At 39.9% G+C, this 24080-nt stretch overlaps 1 protein-coding gene across 2 annotated transcripts; it reads left to right on the forward strand.

Moving 5' to 3' along the window:
- The first annotated feature begins 472 nt into the window (after positions 1-472).
- On the forward strand, positions 473-23710 carry Cldn16 (claudin 16). Of its 2 annotated transcripts, XM_076548657.1 has the most exons (6): positions 473-1043; positions 11291-11393; positions 16311-16475; positions 19449-19640; positions 20452-20560; positions 21671-23710. In XM_076548657.1, the coding sequence occupies exons 1-6, from the start codon at positions 930-932 to the stop codon at positions 21672-21674; spliced, it is 687 nt and encodes a 228-aa protein (XP_076404772.1). In that variant the 5' UTR covers positions 473-929; the 3' UTR covers positions 21675-23710. The 2 variants fall into 2 exon arrangements, with proteins under 2 accessions (XP_076404772.1, XP_006985150.1); XM_006985088.4 differs by having other exon boundaries at positions 474-1043; positions 20452-23710.
- The last annotated feature ends 370 nt before the right edge of the window (positions 23711-24080 follow it).

Genomic DNA, 24080 nt, shown 5'->3' on the forward strand with positions numbered 1-24080 from the left:
ACACACACACACACACACACACACACACACACACACACACACACACACAAAGACCATATCTTGCATTAAGAAAGAAAATATTGAAATAGCTCAATTTTGTATTTTTGTAATTGTTATACATTTGGATGTTATTGAAAATCGTTGTGTTTTTACTTTTTGTGATTTGAGGGTAGGTGCTTGAATTTTTGTTTAACTGACAAGTTAACGAGCCACACTCGTCTCCACAAGTGTGTCCAAATGTTATGTGTCAATAAACAAAAAACAATAACTCACATGTGCACATTTGTTCCCAGCCCTGACCTGAAAGGTTAGGTAGGGTCCTTGGCCCTGCCTCCTGCCAAGTGTTCTGCCCAACACTTTGGAATGTGAACTTGCTTGAGCTAGTACCTTCTTAGCATAATTTCACTGGTGGCTTGTCTGTCTAAGGTAGTCGGGGGATATTAAAATAGTCTAACAATAAAATCGCAATCAGTCAACCATACAGCCACCTTCCAAGGGGGAGGAGAACAGCTCCCTCTCCTAAGGGCCTGAGAAAGATCAGTTTACAGGCTCCAGCCCTGCTGGGGATCCTTCCTCCGTCCTCCATCTTGGCACAGCCACAGGCCTCTGTGACCATACGTTCCCAATAGCTCACAGCCAGGGCTCCATCTCCCATGCACCATAATGTGCTCAGTTCTTCCCCTGCCCTGGCTTCTGATTGGGAGCCTGGCAGCTGGATAGTGACCTCCAGGACCCTCGCTCGATTACAGCCTGTTTGTACAAGTCTTTCTGCCGTTTAAGGTGCCTGCAAGAGGGGTGTGAGGAACAGTAAGAGACTGGGCACTCTTGGCCCCAGGGACCGGCATCAGAGGCCGATAGCATCAGAAGCCAATAGCATTCCAGCTGGGCTGGCATCTGCCCATGTGTCTCTTCGCGGGTTGCTTGCTGCCATGAGGGATCTTCTTCAGTATGTTGCCTGTTTCTTGGCCCTTTTCTCCACCGGGTTTTTGATTGTGGCTACCTGGACAGACTGTTGGATGGTGAATGCTGATGACTCTCTAGAGGTAAGAAGCCAGTAACCTCGGTTTTGATCTAAAATTCCTGTCAGCCTTGCTGCCAAACCCAAACCAGTGTGTTTCGTAGGATTAATGTGAGCAAAGATAGCCAGCAAGGGTAAACTGATCCTTAATGAATCTTAACATTGTGAGCTTATTTAAACCCTAACACTAAGTGGTTATGCCATAAGTACTGTTGTCCCATTTCACAGATGAGGTAATTAAATAATCCATCTATTTTTTCTAAGGGCAATTTTCACAAGTATAATTATATCATGTCTGCCACAGGATCCTCCACCCCTCCCTTTTTTATATACCAAGCCGAGCACTGTCCCAGCTTTTTTTTCTAAGATAAATGTGCCAACCTTGATAGCAGATTTCCGACTCCTGTGAGAGACATTCCAAAGCTAATTATCTGAAGTGTTGAGCAAGTGAACTCTGTGCAAGACTTTCTGAAAGAGAGAAAGCAATCCCAGCTCTTTGGGAAAGGAGCTCAAGGTGTCTAAACCCACTAAGTTGATGCAGCGCAGGGACAAGTTACTTGAAGCAGGAGGAAACTTGGGGAAAAGTCTTCCCGGTGCCTCTCAGCGTTCAGGAACAGCTGTGGACTTAAGAACTCCACTCTTAATCATGGTTACATTGCAGCTGCTACCGCTTAGGGTGAGATAACTGGGTGAACTTACCCTTGGGAATTTGATTTTTTTTTTTCTCACTGAAAAAAAATTGTAAAGAGTAAGGTTCAGAAGTTTTTACTGTGGTATAGTAAGTAGAGATATGAGCAAGGCAGAGCTGAACAAAATTCAGATCTTCAAAATTTTTCCTTGGTAGGACTGAGAAAAATGCAGGTCAGACAAATACTATGGAGTGAGGAACTCAGAAGAGGGAGAGGTTAATCCATCTTTTCTTTTCTGTGTATCCTGGGGGAATGGTCTAAACTCCCCAATGCTCTGGTGTCACATCTATGAAGGCTTAAGGAAGATCTGGGGGGAGCTGACATGTTTTTATTTGAATTCTGTTTATTAGACTCTTAAGCTGGAGTTAGAAGTGAAACTCACATTTTTTTCCTGTTTCATCGTGGAATCTTTGCCATTCTGTGTGTGTGTGTGTGTGTGTGTGTGTGTGTGTGTGTGTGTGTGTGTGTAAATTTCTTCCAATTTCTACATGACATTTCAAAACCAATGAAGTTATAAATGCCTCTTTACTGCTGAGAGTTGATGTTTCCAAAAAACTGTTATAAAATTGAAGTCCTCTGGGTTGTCTGCTTTGCAGTGAGTCCGGGGATGCAGTAATGAAGGGGGGAAAATGCCCTTTGGACAGTGCTCAGGCCAAAGTGTAGATCTAACACTCTGCTACTGTTAGTTTGTCATTATTCAGGCTGCCAGTCATTGGCGATCAATAGAAAAATACGTTGCACTTGAGTATACTTTAAATTGAGTTTTAAAAAATGTTTTTAAAATATGTAAAATCCCATCCAAAGCCACTGATTAAATATTTTCTGAAGCAGTTTGAAAGTCTTGTTGCTCTGAGTGAGGAAGTTGTTAACCTTCTCCATTGAGAAATAGAGTCTGAAGAAGAGCCAGGCTTGCTGAGAGGGAGGCAGGAACACTGGCGTGGAAACAGCATCTCCCTTTCACTATAGCTTGTCAATCAATTTGCCCTCCACATTGCACAAGAACATCCACCAGTTCAAAGGAATGAGATGAACAGCCCAGATTATTCACTTTAAGTAAATCCTAACCTTGGAAAAGCTGATATTTCTTAACGTCTTTTCCATTTCCTCTCAGTGAAATGTGTTGTCCATAGAGGCTACACATGGAAACTACCCTGTCTGTACTAGCCTCTGCTCTTCTTTCACGATCCCCATCTATCAATATTTTTAAAGAGACATCAATCTCTTTCAATAATTTCTTTAATTGGTCAGGACAAAATTCGATATTTTCTGCAAAAGTTAGAAGGTCTTGATCATCATTGGCCCATTTAGGCTGTTCTCTGTCTTTTTCTTAACCACCACTAGTCCACACTAACATTTTACCTTCTTTAAACAATTGTTGGGGGGGAAGAAAGTAAGTGCAATAAAAATATGTAGATAAAACCATTTGAAGAAGCAGAGGAAGTATTCTGGCTCATGGCCTTGTTAGTATAAACATGTGGGTTGGAAAATTGGTTCTATGGTTCAGTTCAACTCGGCAAATACATAAATTGTATGTCAGGAAGAAGCACGGTGCCCATGATACTGAAAGAGGCAACGATAAGGCCGGAATGCATCTTGCCTTTCAGGAAGGGACGCTGAGTGCAGGTGGAAAAAAAAGATAAGCATGAACTATAACAAATGACACAGATCAGTTCATATTTGAGGAGTAAATGAGCAGAATACCATCGGAGCAGAGATGAGCAAGCTGTCCCTCCCCATTAGGCGTATTTAAATGGGTCTTGCGGAAGAACAGGCTCTCAACATAAGCCTCCAAAGGATGCGATTTCAAAGCGTAGGAATGGCAGCAGGGGCTGCCATTTGGGTGACTTTGGATGACAGGCCAGTGTGGTAAAAACATAGAATGAGGGAAAGCTCTGGCCTTGTAAAAGAATATAACTCAAAGCAAGAGGCAGAAAGAAAGGCACAAGGAAAGATATTCTTTGGTTTTACTATAATGCACCTGCCTTGAAGGGTGAAATTCTTTGTATTCAATAAAAACATTAGGACAAAAGAAAGCACCCAGGAAGAACAGTGGGCAGGACCCTAAACAATGGGCTGAGATGCTCTCCTGCCCTCACTATAACCTTAAGTCTATTGTTCCTGGGAAGAGATGGGTACTGAAGAGAAGGGGCCGAGGTTTTTCAAGCCTGCAGTCACTCAGCTCTTAGCTCCTATTAACTGCCTTCTCTCAGGCAAAGCACACACTTTGTCTTCAGTTTTCTTTCCTCCAATGTAAGATGGAGTTAAATTCAGTGGTCCCTTTTGTCACCGTTCTCTTTAGCATCTGGATGCCCTGACTGTCTGCAACCCCTGAGCAATGGTTAGTTATTAAGGGACCAAAGATACGAAGAGCTTCCTTAGGAAAAACAGCAATAACATCAACAACAGAACCTCCATTAGAAATTTAGTGTGAATATTCTCTCGCTTCACTCTATTCCATATACTTATTTCTCATCCCTACCTTACCACACCCTGGTCTTCAACATCTCACCCACATCCTGTGACTTCTTTCTCCCTCCTTCCTCTTTTCCTCATCTCCTTTCCTTTGTTTTTTATCCTTCTCATTTCCTTCTCTTCTTTCCTCTTTATGTTCATTCTATCTCCTCTTGCCCCACAAACATTCCTGAGCATCTACGGTAGGGCTGTCACTGGAGTGGCTCCCTGGTTATTCGGGTTGTGCACTCTGAAGCATCTGAGGGTGATTCTCAGTGTAGTGGGGGACATGAATTGGTGAACACACAGTTCCAGTTCGGTGTGTCAAGTGCTATGCTTGAGGATGAGCAACCGTGAGTGAACATTATGCTCTGCTTTGGATGCTCAGAGGAGTCTTCTGAGAAGTTTCCTCTAAAGTAGGGCTGCAAAAGCAAGTGAATGAACCAGAGGAGAGAGTGTTTGAACTAAACATCGGGAATGCACAGAGCTATAGGCGAGGTAGTGTTTGTGGTATTGTCCATATTTTCTGATGTAGACAGGAAATTATGGGGTTAGGTAATCAAAGGTTTAAAGTCTTATGCAAAATATAGGTCTGATCCCCATAGGCAAGAGTGCCTCACTGTAGGCAAATACATACATGTCTTTTAAAAATATCAGCCTTTCTGGCTGCTCCTGGTGGATGTTTCAAGGGGGCAAAACAAGCTATAAAGAGACCATTTAGAGAATGTTTGCATAATTAAGGAGGAAAACAGAAGTTGTCTGAACAATAATGGTAGTAAGTGTAGAAAGATGTGGAAAGGTGTGGGAAACTGTGTTTCAGATGGGTAGGGTTGGTGATTGACTGCCTGTGCTAAAGAAGGTAATGGGGAGAAAGAAGCCTAGGTTGAAATCCACCTTACCAACTTGGGGTGGCTGGCAGGATTATGGGATCACTTACCCAGTGGTCAAATGGAAATATGAATTTCTATACTGAAGTTATGGAGCATGCTCTCCGCAACACCATAATTTTTTCCCCTGGCTTAGCTTAGCATGGCGGCAGAAACAGTTTGTCAGTGGGGAAGTATATAGACTAGACCCAATGTCAGAGGTGCCCGGGTTAAATTTCATTCATCTCCCCTATAAGGAGAAAGGTAACTCCTCTGACATAGCTTCTTGTGAGGGTTAAATGAGCCTGTGCATTACAAAGTATTTACCACAGCACCAGGTAAACACAGATCAGCCAATAAGTGTCAGATATATTATGATTAATTTATAGTTCATTGTTTTGTTTTGTTCTGGGGGAGGAGATGACATTTTGTGCAATGCTCTCTGAACTGAGAGATTGAAGAATGAAGTTCTGGCCTCATTTCTGCTATCGATCCTCTCAAAGGAATGTTGTTTGTTTCTCTGGGCAGTGATTTGCCCAGCTTTATACTTATGACTGATTATTGCTTAACTTGAGGAGCAAGGCAGACAATGGGGTCCCATAGCAGAAGCTATCTGTCTACCAGTGAATGCTTACAATAAACAAGGGTTAGGAGGATTAATCACATTATTATGATGCTAACTCTCTTGCAGGATGTGTAGTTATTTATTATCTTGCAGGAGTAGAAACAATACTTTCTTAAGAAAGTTGCTGGTCTCTCCATTACCAGAAGGAGGAAAAAAAATGTTTGCGTAGGATGATTCAATTTCCAGTTAATTTTTTGTTAATTATTTCCTGGGAATTGCTATACTCTGAGCACTGTTATGATTAAATTTTTATTACTTCAAAAGAAGGTTGTTCACATTAGAATTTATTTCAACCTCATAATCAGGTTTTCTCCTGAGATTTCTATTTGCCTTACTGATGTTATAATTCTTCTAGACATAAAGTATGTATTAAAATTATTATATATAATATGTGCACTGATTATTTATATACCAGTTTGCCTCCTGTTTTATTTTAAGTTCTTTTAGCAGACATTTGAGTCTGCATAAATTCCTATGCAGTTTATGATTTCCTACTGCACTGAGGTCCACATGAGCTTAGGATGCATTTGTACACATGAACTCAGGGAGAATGTGCTATAATATGTAGCATATTGCTGAGGGAATGAATGAAAGATGATTAAAAATAATTTATTTACTTTTATTTTATGTGCATTGGTGTTTTACCTGCATGTATATCTGTGTGAGAGTGTCAGATCTTGGAGTTACAGATGGTTGTGAGCTGCCCTGTGGGTGATGGGAATTGAACTTGGGTCCTCTGGAAGAACAGACAGTGCTTTTAACTGCTAAGCAACCTCTCCAGGCCCCAAAAGATGATCTTTAAAAACTGACATTGAACCCTAAGTAAGAAGTATGTATATGGCGAAACAATCATATTTTTAAAAGCAGGGTCTTATACCTTGCTACAATTTAAAGAACTAATACATGCATTTGCCCCATCATTTTAGTAAGAACATTTTGTTTTTTAAGAACTAAAGATCTATTCCCTGTGGCTGTTTAGTGAGGCTGATGAAAAAGTGGATTTGGCCTAAATGATGAGGCTTTTCTGCTTGGTTCTTCAAAGAGAGAAAATTTTATATAGAAAGGGAAAAACCTAACTGTTATTGAAATATAATTTGTGACCTCTGACACAGCAAATTTTTAAGACAGTATTCTAATGTATGCAACAAGAGAATTATATCAAAATCTAAGTATTTTCATAGGTTCTGGGGTGGGGGTCAAGTCATTTAGTCATGAAGGGGTCTGGCAGCCTGTGCCATAGGACAGAATCTTTAGAGGACAACTTCTTCGACATTCTCAATACTGTTAGGATTTCTAAAGGTTTTTAGAGAAACACTAAGTCAGTGTAAATCTCCAGTTAGAATGTAGTTTTTCATCTCATGAACTTAACTGCTACAGTTTGTTGATTTTGCTTAAAAAGCACATATGAAGCCAGGTCTGGTGGTCCATCTTTGTAGTTGCAGAACTCAAGAGTTTGAGACAGAAGGATGGCTGCAAGTTCCAGGATAGCTTGGGCTAACGAACTGAGTCTCTGTTGCATCAAACCAAAAGAAAAAGATGAATTAACAACTGAGCATACGTATATAAGAGGCAAAATGTGCATCGTGTAGTATTGGCCACTTTGCATTTCAGATCTCAGAGCAGAGTTAATATGCATTTGTGTGGGTTGACAATAATTGACAGACTTTTTCTCCAGTAAATATCTATTGAGCATCTGTTATATACCAAGAAGGGGAATAACAGGATCCTTGAAACAAGGAGTCACATCTGCCCTGCTTTTGCTGTATTCCCAACATTAGTTGACATGGCAATTAGAACATGACAAGCATTCAGTGATACAGATTAGAACATGACATCGTAGACAAATTCTTGGGGAATCACAGAGTAGGAAGAGAGAAACTCCAGCTAGAAAGAGCATAGAGGGGTGCCTTATAGAAGAAGGAATGTCTTTGAAGGGGGTGGGGCTTGAATTCCAGGTAGAAATTTGAGAGCAAGGAACATCATTTTTAGTATAGACCAAGTGTGAATCATTCAGTGTACTGAGGAACCAGGCAGCTACTGTGTATGAGTGAAATGGACTTTGCAGGGACATGATGAGAACAACCAAACTTAGATGCAAGCAGCCACCCACTCATGCTAAATGTTGCCATCCACAAGGAGGCCAGGAGACGAAGCTACCCACGCGAGCAAGGGAAGCCAGGTGTCTGGGCTCTCTGCGGCATCTCTCCACTTGGAGTATTGACAAGCAGTCGGGAGATGCGCTGTGGCTTCTGCTTTCCTGATGCTTTGGAACACTTCATCTCCTTGTGTGGGAAATGATCCCCATCTCACTCTTGGGAGCAATGACGACGTCACTGAAGCAAAAATCCCTTCAGCATTGGTGCCTGTGTTATTTATAAACACACCGAGTGCATGTTAAAAGGAGCAAGCTCAAAATTCGAATTTCCTATTTCAAATGACCCTGTGAGATTAAAATGATTAGTTCCAATTTTATAGTTTTTGCCCTTTAAGAAAGGTTAGCCACACTATTTAAGCACTAGTTAGCCTTTAAAGAACCTTATTTTAAGGCTTTCGAGAATTTCCGTTGACTTACCTTGTAAAACAGTTAAATAAGCCGTTTTATCGCAGCCGGTGAGGCTGGCTGAAAGTGATAGACTGTAGCAGGAGGGCTTTCCTAAAATGATAACATAAAAATCTTTTAACCTTGTCTTTTGTGCACAAAGGCACCTTTAAGGGCGTCTGCAGTAAGTGCTGTATTAACACACAAGTTTAGTTAATTACAGCCACTATTCTCACGTATCTTAGCTGAGTGTGAATACCAAGCGATTTAACAGTATGCCCCCGAGCATTAATACCTAATGGAATTGGATTCCTTGTTTCCTCTAATGACCTCATTGCTTTTCGAAATATGGTCATGGCAGGTAAATAATCAATAGCCTTGAAATTGACACCGGTACTGGATTATAGCTGAATACCCTTATTATTAAGGATTGTGTGGGTTACATCATGTGCAGCAGGAGTGATCATGTATATTGCAGCATGAATGTTTTCTTGGATGATTTAGACGGTAGGAAAATGTAAAAATTCACTGTTTGATCACGGAGCAATGCCTTCATATCCATAGTGTACCATTCAAGTTAGGATAAACTGAATCTGTGAGATGAGAGACTGAGGACACGGACTACCAAGGCCTGCTTTCCTTCCTAGGCTAGTGTGTCAGTGTGTACCCTAACTGTATCAGTTTCCTGAGGCAGCCATCATAAATGACCTTAAGGGAATCATTCTCTCATAGTGCTGAAGGCCCAAACTTTAAAATCAAGATCTTTGCAAGGCTTCATTTGTTGCCTCTGATGCTCCAGGGAGACTTGCTCTGGATCTTTCCAGATTCTAGTGGCTCTGAGTTGTCCGTGACTTGGGACTCTGATGTGACTCCCATCACTGCCGTGTTCCTGTGGCCTCCTCTGTGGCCTGCTTCTCTTCCTCTGCCTGTGTACCTTTCATTTGTGGACATATGATAAGGACACCATTATCCATTAGTTCAGGATCCATCATTACAACCCAACGCCATATCTTCTTTCAGGCCTTTCAGTCGATCGTATCTGCAAACAGGGCCATGGTCATCGACTAGTTGAACCTTTTAGAAGGCTGTCACTCATCCTGTTTTGTCTAACTTTCTTCTGTCATCATTTTTAGTGAAACTCTATATAATTTAATTACTTAATTCATGGTGTTTAAAAATGTGTTAGCATTTTCATTTGAGCTAATAATTTATTCTATGTATTAGTGATTTTTAATACTTTTAATCACCCTATTATTATCTCCTGTATACAGGTGAGGAAATTGAAATTTAAAAAAAAGTGGAAGATCTTGCCCAAAGTTACAACAAAGCTATTAAAAGTGTCAGTCTGTGTTTCAAGCTCATGCTCATGTACGTGTATATGTGCATATCTTTCTTTTAGAAATCATCGTGTCAGGTTGCACCAGATGGGTTTTCTTCCTATGAGCCTTGACCTCTGTGTTTCTCTAGGTCAGATAATCGTCCATAAAATCTACAGCATTACCGGAGGGACAGCCTGCCAAAGTGGTGATTTGAAGAATGAGAGCCTTGGCATGAGAATCATGTTAGGGCCACTTCACCAAAGGCTGTCTTCCAACACTCAAGTACCAAGTCCTGGATACCTTAGCTTGAAATAGATTTTTTTAAATGGGTTGTAAGCACACCACAAGCAAAGCTTGGGAACACACACACACACACACACACACACACACACACACACACCTATGGTTCACTTGGAGTTTTCTCTCCTGCATTATTAATGACTGTGCTGTTACAGTATTTTCCTTTTCCCATGCCTCCATTTCCCTATTTGTGAACGGATGATAATATCTCATTCATGCTATTTAAGAAACAAATGACATGATAATATACTTCAATAGCAGATGCTTTAAAGTATAGACTCAATATGATCGTTAATCATTACCAGTTACAAGTAGTTTACACAAAAAGCAATAATGAGAGTATCCGTAGAGTTTTATCAGGCCCCAAGCAGAACATGGGCGAGAGTTTCAGAGTTGCTATATTACTATGCTCATGTTAATGTGATTTTCTTTTTTGAAAAATGTTTGTCTGTCCTCTCCCTCCTATGGGTACCATTTCAGCACCTTTCCCTTTGTGGCTGCTTCCCCACCCTACTGTGTTATTTATTCTTTGGGAATGGGGTGTAGAGTGGGACTTTCCAGAGTAACGCTAAAAGTTTTCTAGGCTAGCTTTAGATTTCCAAGGTAATAGGGTATGTTATGGAGGCTGAAGAAACAATCATATTGTCTCTGCTCCATATTCATGACTCTGTCAAGAACACTTGAAACGGCTGTCTGCTGAGATGTTTACCACTGTTTTTAAAAAGTTTATGGTGACTTCTAGTCCACCAATAAAGGATTAGAAGACTCACGGTGCGGGGACCGTTTAGCTCTAAGTGGACATTGTCATCTGCAGGCTAATCCCAAGTAAAAGTGGTTGACGCCTGTCAAATTACATTAGATCACTTCTTGGTTCTTTTATATTCATGTCATAGCTTCAACATTTGTAATATGTCAGTATAGCAGGCAGGAAGATGATCAGAGATTCTCAGTCATTTATTGCTGCCTTTTTCCTTTATTGGTTTTCTTTGCTAATTTTAAATTTATGAACCTCATATAAAACAGCATCTTTCTTCATGAAAGTCAATGTCTGTAATGAAGATGAATTAATGTGCATTGCTGATAGACTTGAGACATTACCATTACCATCTATTGTTTTATAGATTTATTTATGAGTAAATGTTAGGGCATGGAAGTGAAATGGATTGTCTTTATGTTAAAGCATGACTCAAAGACAGAAGAATATATTTAGTTCTGGTTTCATCCCTTTCAGCCATGACTTATTTCTCCACATGCCCCCTCCAGTCAGGAAGTAAATTCATTTCTTGGCTTAGAAAAGCCTTTAATTGTCATTGTTTAAGGGAAACTAATTCTAATGTGCATTGCTTTATACAAATAGAATTCTAATCATGCCTGTAACCACTGTACTTTGCTGGCAAAAATGATAGCAGAGTTTCCATTTGACCAAGAAGAAATGAAGTGGGCTTCACGAGTTGTTTCACACAGTGTCTTTTCCCACCTCCAGGTGAGCACAAAATGCCGAGGCCTCTGGTGGGAGTGTGTCACCAATGCTTTCGATGGGATACGAACCTGTGACGAGTATGACTCCATATATGCAGAACACCCCTGTACGTACGCTGCAAACCTTCCTTTTTGCCAAAAAGGGTGTGCCAAGGGATACTGAGCTCAAATTTCTATTTGTTTATGTTTATTGCTGTATGGTATTGATGCTTTAATTTGAAATATTGGTGATTAGAAATTGATATCATTTTTTGAAATGTGAATTGAACCATGTTTATCATATTTCACCTTTCCCCTTGATTTTGTAAATCCTTTTATAGTAAAAATATTGTCTCATCTATGTGACAAGGGACCTGACACAATGCCTTATATACAGTGGGATTATAGTAAATATTTCAATAATTAATTCAAAAATTACCCTTTGGGTGTTGTGATTTTATCATTAGAACTGACAAGGTAGATGAATAGCATTCATAGATGTGTTACAACTATGACTTAGCTCAAGCGGGAAATTTCCTGGGTTTTCTTTTCCCAATTGAAGCTTTGCTAAGATAGAGTATCAGATGCAGAGAGAGAGATGCTAAGATAGAGTATCAGATCAGGACATGAGTGCCAGATAGATAGAGATAGAGATAGAGATAGAGATAGAGATAGAGATAGAGATAGAGATAGAGATAGAGATAGAGATAGAGATAGAGAGAGAGAGAGAGAGAGAGAGAGAGAGAGAGAGAGAGAGAGAGAGAGAGAGAGAAGGGATATTGAATCAGGACATGAGAACATCAGTAAATGTGAGGGATCGTCACCCTCGGTGTTGGAGTCGATTCTTTCATCTTACTTTCTTTTAGCTCTAAATCCTACCTTGATATTTCCAAGGCCATGTTCTTATAAATAAAGCAATCTTTAAATTAACAATCCCTTGTTGATGGCCTCAATCCTTCTCTGAGGCATTGATTTATTTGCTTAGAACTTCGAACCATGCCCAGCAATACCAGTCCTGCTACTAAAGGCAAGTGCTATTAGTACCTTTCAAAGCCAATGATGGGTGGTAGTGCCCCATGAAAAGATAAATGAAAAGTGGGTCCTGTATAATGCTCTTTTCCCCCAGACATCTGTTTTAGTCCAGAAAAACAAAACAAAACACTTAAACAGAGCAATATTAAAAAAAAATCTTCATTTCTATTTTTGGAGTTAGGTGTCTGAAATATTTTTTACCATAATTTGTAAAGCTTTTTTATTAAATTTTTGTTTAGAAAAGATTTTTTTGGATTTTTAATTAAAATTTTTTTATTCATTTTACATACCAACCACAGATCTTCCCTCTCACCCCTCCCCCACTCCCCTCACCTACCCTCCCCTGCTCTCACCTACCCTCCAAAAGGGTAAAGCCTCCCATGGGGAGTCAGTAAAGCCTGGTACATTCAGTTGAAGCAGGACTAAGCCCCTCCCTGCTGCATCAAGGCTGAGCAAGGCATCCCGCCATAGGTAGTGGGCTCCAGACAGCCAGCTCATGAACGAGGGATCGATCTTGATCCTACTGCCAAGGGCCCCTCAAACAGACCAAGCTACACAACTGTCTCCCATATGCAGAGGGCCTAGTCCAGTCCCATGCAGGCTCCACAGCTGTCAGTCTAAAGTTCATGAGTTCCTACAAGCTTGGTTCAGTTGTCTCCATAGATTTCCCCATCGTGATCCTGATGCCCTTTGCTCATAGAATCCCTGTTCCCTCCTTTCGACTGGACTCCAGGAGCTTGGCCTGGTGCTTGGCTGTGGATCTCTGCATCTGCTTTCATAAGTTACTGGATGAAGGCTCTATGATGACAGTTAGGGTATTCACCAATCTGATTACCAGTGTAGGCCAGTTCAGGCACCCTCTCCACTATTGCTAATAGTCTAATCTGGGGTCATCCTTGTGGATTTCTGGGAATTTCCCTAGCACCAGATTTCTCCCTTACCCTATAATGTCTCCCTCTATCAAGATATCTCTTTCATTGCTCTCCAACTCTGTCCCAGCTAGACCATCCCATTCCTTCATGTTCTCATCCCCCATTCTCTCCCCTCTATTGCCCACCCCCCATCCACAGTTTATTCATAGAAATCTCATCTATTTCCCCTTCCCAGGGCAAACCAGGCATCCCTATAAGAGTTTTCTTTGTTTCCTAGCTTCTCTGGAGCTGTGGGTTGTAGTCTGATTATCTTTTGCTTTACATCTAATATCCACTTGTGAGTAAGTACATACCATGGTTGTCTTTCTGAATCTGGGTTACCTCACTCAGGATGAGCTTAAAAAAGTTTTAAGACTCCCCCATTTCCTCCCTATATTCAGTTAGTTCTATCTACACAGACCAGACACACACAGACACACAGACACAGACACAGACACAGACAGACAGACAGACAGACAGACAGACACACACACACACACACACACACACACACACACACACACACACACACACACACTAACCAACATGATTTAATGAATAGGAATGACCAAGCTTTCAGACTATTCTAAAAATGCAATGTGTAGACAAAGCCATCAAGGCAAACATATTTATTTATTTTCTTAATTATTTATTTACCATGTTGTTTGTTTATTCATTTATTTATTTACTTATTTATGGCGGTGGGGTGGGGGCATGGACGTGCCGTGGTGCAGTTGTGAAGGTCAGAGAGTTAGTTCATTCCTTCTTTTTGGGTTTCAGGGATTGAAGTCAGGTCTTCAGGCTGGGAAACAAACCCCTTTATCTGATGAGTCATCTTGTGGGTCTGGGAAGACAATCAAGAATTAGAACCTTTAAATGTTGGTACATAGAGTGGTAGAAGAAGACCTAGAACCTTTCTTGAGGAAAATAAATGTTGATATTTTAATATGCTACTTTTAATGCTTTGCTTGTGCTATCTCATGTCTGTCCTTTGTTCTTGCTTAAGTTTTCATAAGTTGAAGACCTTTCACTTTTATTTAAATATTGTCATATGTTTAAAGACAGTGATGATAAAGATGTGTTCTGGAAAAATGACATCTCTATATTCTATTGGTTAGGATGTTATCTATGAGGAGTAAAGATTTCTCCTTATTTTATCCTAAATTCATAGAATGGAGTTCGATAACTCCTACAATTTTCCCTGTATACCTAGGGTGTGTGGCTCCAGATGGACATTTGTCCTGTGGGGCTTTTCTTCACAAAAATAGTTTGAGCAACCCCAGGTAAGAAAGCAAACCCTGTTCTGGTAGCCAGAACTCAACCCCCTCCAAATGAAATTCTTCCATAGCTAGCCTGAACATTTTGCTTGTAGGTCTGCCCTCCTGGAACCAGGCTGACCATGGGCTCAAATCCTAGAGTTTCACAAAGACCCTCTGTATGGAACAGACCATGGAGAGTCTCTGGAGGAAGAGGAAACTAGTGCCCATGTAGATATGGATGAAATCAGACTATCTCATCCTATTGGCATTAATGGTCTTGGGTGGGGCAAAGTTTTCTCAGTAGGGGGCCCACTCTTCTATGCCAGAGATAATCAAGAAGGTGTGTTGAAATAAAGGAAAGTAAAACAATCTAGCTCACAAAGCTTAATATTCTTAAACTTTCTTTTGGTTTTGAGGCAGGGAAGTCAATGTAATAGGGACTTGAGGTAGCTGGTCCCATTAAACTCACAATTGGGATGCAGAGAAAAGTGAACACTTGAGGTCTATTCATTTTATCCTTCTCACATAGCCCATGACTCAAACCTAGGAAACAGTGCTGTACACTTTCAAGATGGGTATTTTCCATCTCAGTTAACCTCACTGATGAATCCTTTGTAGACAGGCCTACAGACAAAGTAATCCCTCAGTCACGTGTCTGGAGGCTTGTCTCCTAGGCAATTCCAGATCCTGTCATGTTGACTGTTAGTAAGAATCATCATAATAAAAATATATGGACATGTATAGAGTATACTCACCTGCTGATAAGGTAAGAGGAAATTTTGTGCATGTAGACGAATTGCTAAATGGTCTTAATAAATAAAAAAACATGGAGCCCAATATGGGGTGAAAACCTGAGAGATCAGGGAAATAGGGGAAGCCACAGCTAACCTCACCTCACCAACTCCACAGCTTCTAAAGAGAATGTGACTTGCTGTATATCCACGCCTATATTCCTTACTGTTCTGTTCTCTCATTGGCTGTCTCAGCCCAGCTACATCACTTCCCCTACCTGCCCAGCTCTGTCACTTCCTGTCTGTCTGTATAGCCCTCCAGACCTCTATGGTTGGTGCTGGGACTAAAGGCATGTGTCACCACACTTGGCTCTGTTCCCCAGTGTGGCCTTGAACTCACAGAGATCCAGACACATCCCTGCATCCCAAGTGTGCATCCCTGCATCCCAAAGTGTGCTACTATTGCCTGACTTCTGTGTTTACTTATTATGGCTGACTTTTTCCTCTGATCTCCAGGCAAGCTTTACTTATTAGAGCACAAATAAAATATCACCCCAGGTACGCTGATTTTCTTTTTCTTCTACAGGTGTATCACACACATCTTAAAATTTTAAACAGGGAAAATTGGCTGTTTCCACAAACATAAGCCAGAATTTTATTTCCTCACTGGAAAAAATATTTAAAGACAGGGAGGTTCCAGATTATTATGCATAAAATATAATTAGTATGTAATGAAAGGAATAAATGCATTAATCTTTTCTATGATCCAGGTAAGGTAACAGTAGTTCATACTCTATTTGGGAAATAATTTCCTTTCTTTTTAGTATTTAGGAGGAAACACAAGGTCTCCTGCGTGCTAGTACAGTGTTCTGTCTCTGAGCCATATCCCAGCCCTTCTTATGTAGAAGTCTGTGTAACTGTCAGTCAGAGTTTTGATCCCACCACAGCAGTTGCTTCGTGATAGTTTTGAATTTCGTGAGAAATTACAGGCGCTCATACTGAAGCCTATATAAGTATGAGTTCTGAATTCTGGGTGTGGCCTGCTGTTGCTGTGTCTAATCTCCTGTTCTGTGATGTTCTTGTGGGAGTTACCATGTCTCCTCTTCTTCCAGTGAAGCTGGTGGCAACCCGGGCACTGATGATTACAGCGGACATTCTTGCTGGCTTTGGATTTGTCACCCTGCTCCTGGGGCTCGACTGTGTGAAGTTCCTGCCTGGCGAGCCACACATTAAAGTCCGCCTCTGCTTTGTTGCTGGCACCACACTACTTATTGCAGGTACTGACTGGTTTGGTTTGTGATGTTCAGAGACTGTGAGTCCCTGATCATTCTCGGGCTGTGCTACTGGAATCTATCACTTCTCATTTAAGGCACGTATCCATGACCTGCCTCCTCACCGTGTACCCCTCTTATATATACCCATTTGTTTTAGAAAAAAAATTAAGGTTTCACTAGATACTCTGTTTTTCATAAAACAATAAAACAAAAAGTCAAGTCACTTAAAAAAATCCTTGCAGATATTACAATAAATGCAGTCAAATTAAATGGCCCAAGATAACTAAGGATCGAAAGCATTGTCCCAAATTGGTCTGCTACACACACAGATTTTTTTTTTTATTGCTTGGATGAACAATTAGAATCATAAACCCAAATAATATCTAAAATAGATATTGGCAATTCTCCGGGAGGGAAGACATGAGTTTTTCAGGGGGCAAACATTTTTCAAAACACCCGTTTCAACTCATTGCCTTGCCTCCCACTTGTCGCCTTTCTCTTTTAGGTCTGGCCTTTGATACACAGTTTGTAGTTGGAATAGTGGACCCCTGTGCTATCATTTCAAACCAGTCAGTTGTTCAAGGGGCTAATCTGTGGGCTTTAGTCAGAATGGAAAAGGGATGTGATTTCTTGACCCGTTTTGACATGGTGTGGAATATGCAACAGCGATGACTAGAAAAGAAAGAGTTTTATTTTTTAACATGGGATGTGTTTATCTCCCCCTCTGCCCCCAGCATGATGAACTGAATGGCATTAGATATAGTTTACATGTGGGTATTGGCTGCATATCTGAGATAGCCCGCTGTACCTGTGGATGTTGACCGTATCTGGAATAGCCCAGTTTATATGTGAGCGTTGACTCTGAATCTGGAACAGCATGAATCCTAGTTAGGGTTACTATTGTTATGCTGAAACACCATGACCAAAAGCAAGATGGGGAGGAAAAGGCTTATTTGGCTCATACTTCCATATCATAGTCCATCATGGAAGGAAGTCAGGACAGAAGCCCAAACAGAGCTGGAACCTGGAGGTAAGAACTGATGTAGAGGCCGTAGAGGGGTGCGGCTTACTGGCTTTCTCATCATGGTTTGCACAGCCTGCTTTCTTATAGAACCCAGGACTGTCAGTCCAGAGATGGCACCACCCACCATAGGCTGACTCCTCCCCCATCAATCACTAATTAAGAAGACGTCCCACTATCAGAACTTATGGAGGCATTTTCATACTTGAGGTTCCCTCCTTTTTTAGCTTATGTAAAATTGATATAAAACCATGTAGCACAGCAAGGTTATCCGTGGGTCTTGACTGTGTATCTGTGACATCACAGTTAATATGAGAGTGTTAACTGTGTATCTGGGATAGCATGATTACATGTGGGTGTTGGCTGTGTTTCATTTGGAATAGCATGGTTACATGTGAGTGTTGATTGCATATCTTGGACAACATGATTACATGTGGGTGTTGACTGTGTGTCTGAGACAGCACAGTTTACATGAAGGTGTTGACCAGGTACCCAGAAGAGCTTCAGACAAGAGTCTTGGAAGCAGAATTTTTTTTAACAGAATGTACTTTCAATTGAAAATTAACATAGAAGGCCTAGAGTGTGGTGGTACACACCCTTAATCCCAGCTCTCAGAGGCAGGTGGATTTCTGTGAGTTTGAGGCCAGCCTAATGTACATGGTGAGTTCTAGGATAGTGAAGGCTGTGTAGAGAAATCCTGTCTCAAAAAAACTGAAATTTTAAAAAGAAGAAAATTATCATAGAATGAAAACATGTTCTGTATTATTTTTGTTTCCTGTTTTCAAATTTTGTTTTAAATATTTTCATTTATGAAATGCTCATGAGCCACATAAAGCATTTTGTTGAGGGACAAGACATATATATGATGGGATCCTCATGAGAGCATAATGGAACTAATAATTCATTTTCCCTGGGAATGCAGTAACTGTCATATCATCCTAGCATAAGGCATTCTCATATATTTGTGGCAATGTTGGCACAGATGAACATACACAACTATAGCACATGCTACTTGACGATAATACACAGTATGCTAACTGCTGATATAGTTAGTATATTTTTATCATTATTTTATAGTGTGCTCCTTCCACTTTAAAAAAAATGTTTTCTGTAAAGCATCATACCCTGTTACAGCAGACTTCTGTCACTCATGGTTATTGCATTTCTTCACTGCATTATCTTCTCCTGATATTGACCTCAATTTAAAATTGTTTTGTTCACTGTGGCCTTGGAAGCGATGAGCTGTGATATTTTTGTATACATGTAAGTGTGTGTGTGCACATAGGCATGACATGTAGCTCATGTATATAGCATGCCACCACACAAATTTCTCTGTTAAGTGATACATGGCTAAACAAAAATAACTGGGAAAATGGGAAACTTTTAAAAAGAATCATAACAATCATTTTAGAGTTACACAAACAGATGAGAACTGTGTTATTTCATTTCAGTGTAAATAAATGTACCACTTTTTTTTTATCCATTCTTCAGTCGGGGGCGGGGGGCACATCTAGGTTGTTTCCAGTTCTGGCTATTATGAATAATGCTGCTATGAACATAGTTGAGCAAGTGTTCTTGTGGTATGATTGAGGATCCCTTGGGTCTTGAGGTAAATTGATTCCCAATTTTCTGAGAAGTTACCATACCGCTTTCCAAAGTAGCTATACAAGTTTGCACTCCTACCAGCAGTGGAGAAGTGTTCCCCTTACTCTACATCCTCTCCAACATAAGCTGCCCTCAGAGTTTTTGATTTTAGCTCATTTGTTTTGTGAAGAGGGACACTGAAAGGCAACAGCAGAAGCTGTCCAAACTTCAGTTGTTCATTAATCACAGTAGCAATATCACTGCTTCAGATGACACCATGCATTTCAAACAATAAGCAGGTCCTTATGACTTAAGTCTGAAGAATGCTCTGCATTATTCCTGAACCCTACCCTCACCCATGTCTCTTTCAGGTGCCCCTGGAATCATTGGTTCTGTGTGGTATGCTGTGGATGTTTATGTCGAGCGTTCTTCTCTGATTATACACAATATATTTCTTGGGATCCAATATAAATTTGGCTGGTCCTGCTGGCTTGGAATGGCTGGGTCGTTGGGTTGCTTTTTAGCTGGAGGTCTCCTCACCTGCTGTTTGTACCTCTTTAAAGGTAAGGACAAAGCAGAGTAAGAGCTACTCTTTTACGGTTGTCTTTCCCAATCTAAAAGAAACACATCTCATCAGACCAAATGGCCCTGATACCCTTCATGGTTTCGGTTGTTCAAAGACAACTGAGTTGTAGTATTCAAGGTCTATTTCTAGTAGTAGATATTAGTGGCCAAGGAAACCCAGAGTTGCAACTCTGTCTAGTATCCAAACATGCCCCAGTAGTTTATGTATAATGATCATTGTTATGTATCTAATCTCACTAAATCAATTAAATTTATGTTTAGGGTTAAATGGAGAGCTTGCCTGAGGGCCAACTTTTTTTTGGGGGGGGGGGGGTAAGGAACTTAATATATGATATTAGTTTTCTAAAAATCTACCTGAAACACCTAGATCTCTTCATCATAAAACAAAGGAAATTATTCAGCCACGTTTTTGATATAAAAATAACTTCAGTTTGAAATACTCAGAACTTCATCTGAGATTTAGGATTCCTACATGATTTCAACTGAGATTCGTGTATGTGTGTGTGTGTGTGTGTGTAAAAGAGAGAGTATATATGTGCATGTGTGTGAGTGTGTGTGCATATGTATATGTGTCTGTGTGTTTGAATGTGTGTGTATATATGCATATGTGTGTGCATGCATGAGTGTGTATGTGTCTGTGTGTCTAGTGTGTACACAAGCATGTGTCTATGCATGTGTGTCCTGGTCTGTTTTGGAGAATAGCATATAAAATGACTCTAGTTTTTTATTTTTGAAAAGTAACTGGGTCATACTTATTTTTATTTTTCTGCATTTCTCTATTTGAAACAGATGTTGGACCCGAGAGGAACTATCCTTATGCCATGAGGAAGCGCTATTCTACTGCAGGTGCTTCCATGGCCAAGTCCTACATGGCTCCTCGGACAGAGACAGCGAAAATGTATGCTGTAGACACCAGGGTGTAAAATCGGCCAAATGTCAATCTGTGCTTTATGTTGTTGTTTAATTAATCAATCAATGTGTTCAAGTTAATAAAAGTAACTGATCAATCTTGGAGCATTTTGTTAACATTTCAAATTCAACTCATTAATTTCTGGGTCAATCAAAATATTTGATTCTGCTGTCACATCTCCTATGAATCTCACTACTGTTCCCCCACAGGCACACTGTATTTTGAGTTAAGGCTGGTAGAATGTAGAAATATGTTTCAGATATCTTTATTGCTTTTGAAGATTATGACGTGGTGATATTAAAGTGAAATGATGCTTCAGAAACACAAGGCAATTTTAAACAGGTCCAAGGTTCTAATTTTGAAAGGATCGAGGAGCTCTTAGCTGTTCCTGACTCAAAGCACAATTTTTATATTCTCAGGGAATTCGTCAATAACTCAAAGGAAGGTTATTGTTCTAAATTTAAACTTGTATATCAGAATCTAACATATTCAAATATTATTAAAATGGAAGCAGAAAATACCAGCCTCATGTACTAGCCTCCAGTGGGAGCTGCTGATGGGAGCTTCCCTTCCACACTCTAAATGTCAATGGCAAATGCTAAATTGACGTTGGAGTCAAGGGCGATTTCTCCTCACTAATGCAAGAGGATAATTTTCGTAGCACCCCAAATCTGCCTGTACATTGCCAAATTATGTTCTGTTGTATAATGGCTTGACCAGGAAGTCATTCACATATGGATTGAACATCCAATATGCACCACATTAGAATTCACCAGTGAAGATGCCCACTCATCGCCAGATGCTTAGAGTCCAGCCGCTAAATATCCAGTATGCAACAAAATGTGGAAAATACGTATTGATTTTAATATTCTCAAGCTGTCCCTCTGATCTACAGAAGAAATTCCTCATAAAATATATGAACTTTGTTTTGAGAAAGATAAAAAAGAATAATATAAACACTTAAAGGAGTCAGTGAAGGTTCTTAATGAGATGTATGCATATTTACAACATGATATATTAAATTTTTTAAATCATAAAGTTCTTTAAAAGGCTAGAAAATTTAATATCAATTTTCCCAATTTCTTCTCATTCAAACAGATAATGTGAATACTCTTATACCACCTTAAAAACTGTCAAACAAACTAAAATTTAATTCTTTGGGAAAAGAAAAAGGAAGTTGTGAGTTTCTGGACACCCCAAACAAGCGCTTCTAACTCAGAAAACTAAGAGTAATATGAAAATGAAATGTTGGAACATGACTGTGTTTGATGAATTCATGGAGATGTCACAGAGTATCCTCTTAATGCTGGCTTCTGGGGTAATTATAATCTAACCTTACTACTAAGAACAGCTGGATTCTCCTACCTCACAGATGTCATTAATGTTGTGGCGGACACATAAAAATCTACATAGTCGTAATGTGAATATTATTCTACGCATTTCCAAACCTTTTATGCTTTTTTTCTCTAACTTGCTTTTAATTTTGAGTGTTAGTTGGGAGTGTTTTGGGTGTATGCCTGTGTGACCATGTATATAGGTGTGTTCAGAGGCCAGAGGAAGATGTCAGTTGTAATAGTGTTAATTCTCAACTTGACACAAATTAGACTCATATGGGAAGAGAGTCTCAAGGAGGGACAGTGTAGAGTAGGTTGGCCTGTTGGCATATCTGTTGAGGGTTATCTTGATATGTTAATTGAGATGGGAAGACCACTCACTGTGGGTGACACCATTCCCTCAGCAGGGGTTCCTGGACTGTAAAGGAGATGAGAAAGCAAGGTGAGTTTAAGCACACACGCACTAATTAATTGGCCTCTGCTCTTGACTATGGATGGTATGTGACTACCTACTCCATGTTCCTACACCCTTAATTTTCCTATAGTAATGAACTGCAGCCTAGAATTTGGAGCCAAATAAACTCTCTAATAAACTTCTTAAGTTGCTTTGGTTGGGATGCTTTATCACACCATGAGAAAATGAAACTAAGATATTAGGTGTCCTCCATTACTCTACCTCATTGCATTAAAACAGGATCTCTCACTGAGCCCGAGCCTGGTAGCCAGCTAGCCTCATCAATCCTCCCATCTCTGCCTCATACCACAACCCTCCAGCACTGGGGATACAGGCTTGTGACACCACTCCCAATCTCTTACTTGAGTGTTGGGGATCCAAACGCGGGTCCTCATGCTCAGCAAGTGTTCTTAGCCACTAAGTAGTCTTTCCAGGCCTTCAACCTTGTATTTCTTCTTCTACTTTAATTTTGTCACAGTATCTATTACACTTTAGATAGTCTAAAAAGAATCTTACAGTTCTTCCAAGGGAAGACAAGAAAATGAAATAGTTCTCTAGACTATAAATCGTTTTCAATTTCAAAGATTTCATTTGTATGAGACTATTTCAGAGACTGGTTATATTTTGAAATTTTTTTATTAATTAAAATGTTTTTAAAAATATATCAGTATTGAAATGTATCAGTAATTAAAATATATTTGGGATTTTGAAAGTTATTTGAAACATTTATTCTTAGTACACTCTAGTTTAATGAAACATCACAAAACTAAGCATAAAATGTTTCCTTGTATAGTAGCAGATGCAAAACAGATATTAGTTATGAAGTAATGGGAGTGGTCACTCAAAATACCAAGAAAAAAAAAGATAACATAAACCTAAGTGCACACACATGATGCTCTTAGGCTGAGGCATGAAAACAGTCAATATACTGAATTCTAGAATTTAACTGTTGCTGCTCACCAAAATACAAAAGATAAGATGAGTAAAACTGCAATGTGATTCACCTCCCCTCCCACATATATTGAAATTCGCCTTTTGCCATTATGCATTTACATATGCATCATAAGAAGTTGTAAACTTCAAACATTCAAAAATACGTTTTATTTAAATGCTGTGTTAGTATTATTTTCATTATATCCAAATACTCGAGGAAAGCTTAACAAGGGAGGCATTTTTTATTTTGGTGTTGCTCAGTATTTTAGAGATGTTAGTCCATCCTCCTAGGGAAGGCATGTCAGAGCAGAGAGCCATCATCCTGATCACAAAGCAAAAAATAAAAGGGAGAATCCAGGACAAGATGTAGATGTCAGAGACACATCCCTAGGGACACGTCCTCAGGGACATGCCCCTAACAACATCTCATCATCCAAATGGGGATACTTGTACAGTGAAGTTTGCCTATACTTACGTCAGAGTCACATGGGGACACAAAGAAGGTGTGTCCCTTTGTCTGCTAAAAATGACGTGTACAGGTTTTCAGTGCTATGCATTTTAAAATATCATTGGGGACCCAGAGTTTCTTTGATTGAATCCATTCTAATTATTTTATTTCCCAAATTATTGTGCTTTGGTTAGGAGAGGCTTCATCAGAGACCTCAAATGTTTTCTATTTACAAACTTGTCATTAGTTTTTCCAATAATGTTACTGTTGAAGTGTATGCACAAAAGAATACTCAGTGGCTACATAGTCACAGTGTGAATTTCCCTGTGCAGTCAGACG

Source organism: Peromyscus maniculatus, chromosome 12 (assembly GCF_049852395.1).
Source record: "Peromyscus maniculatus bairdii isolate BWxNUB_F1_BW_parent chromosome 12, HU_Pman_BW_mat_3.1, whole genome shotgun sequence".
Classification (NCBI taxonomy): Eukaryota; Metazoa; Chordata; class Mammalia; order Rodentia; family Cricetidae; genus Peromyscus; species Peromyscus maniculatus.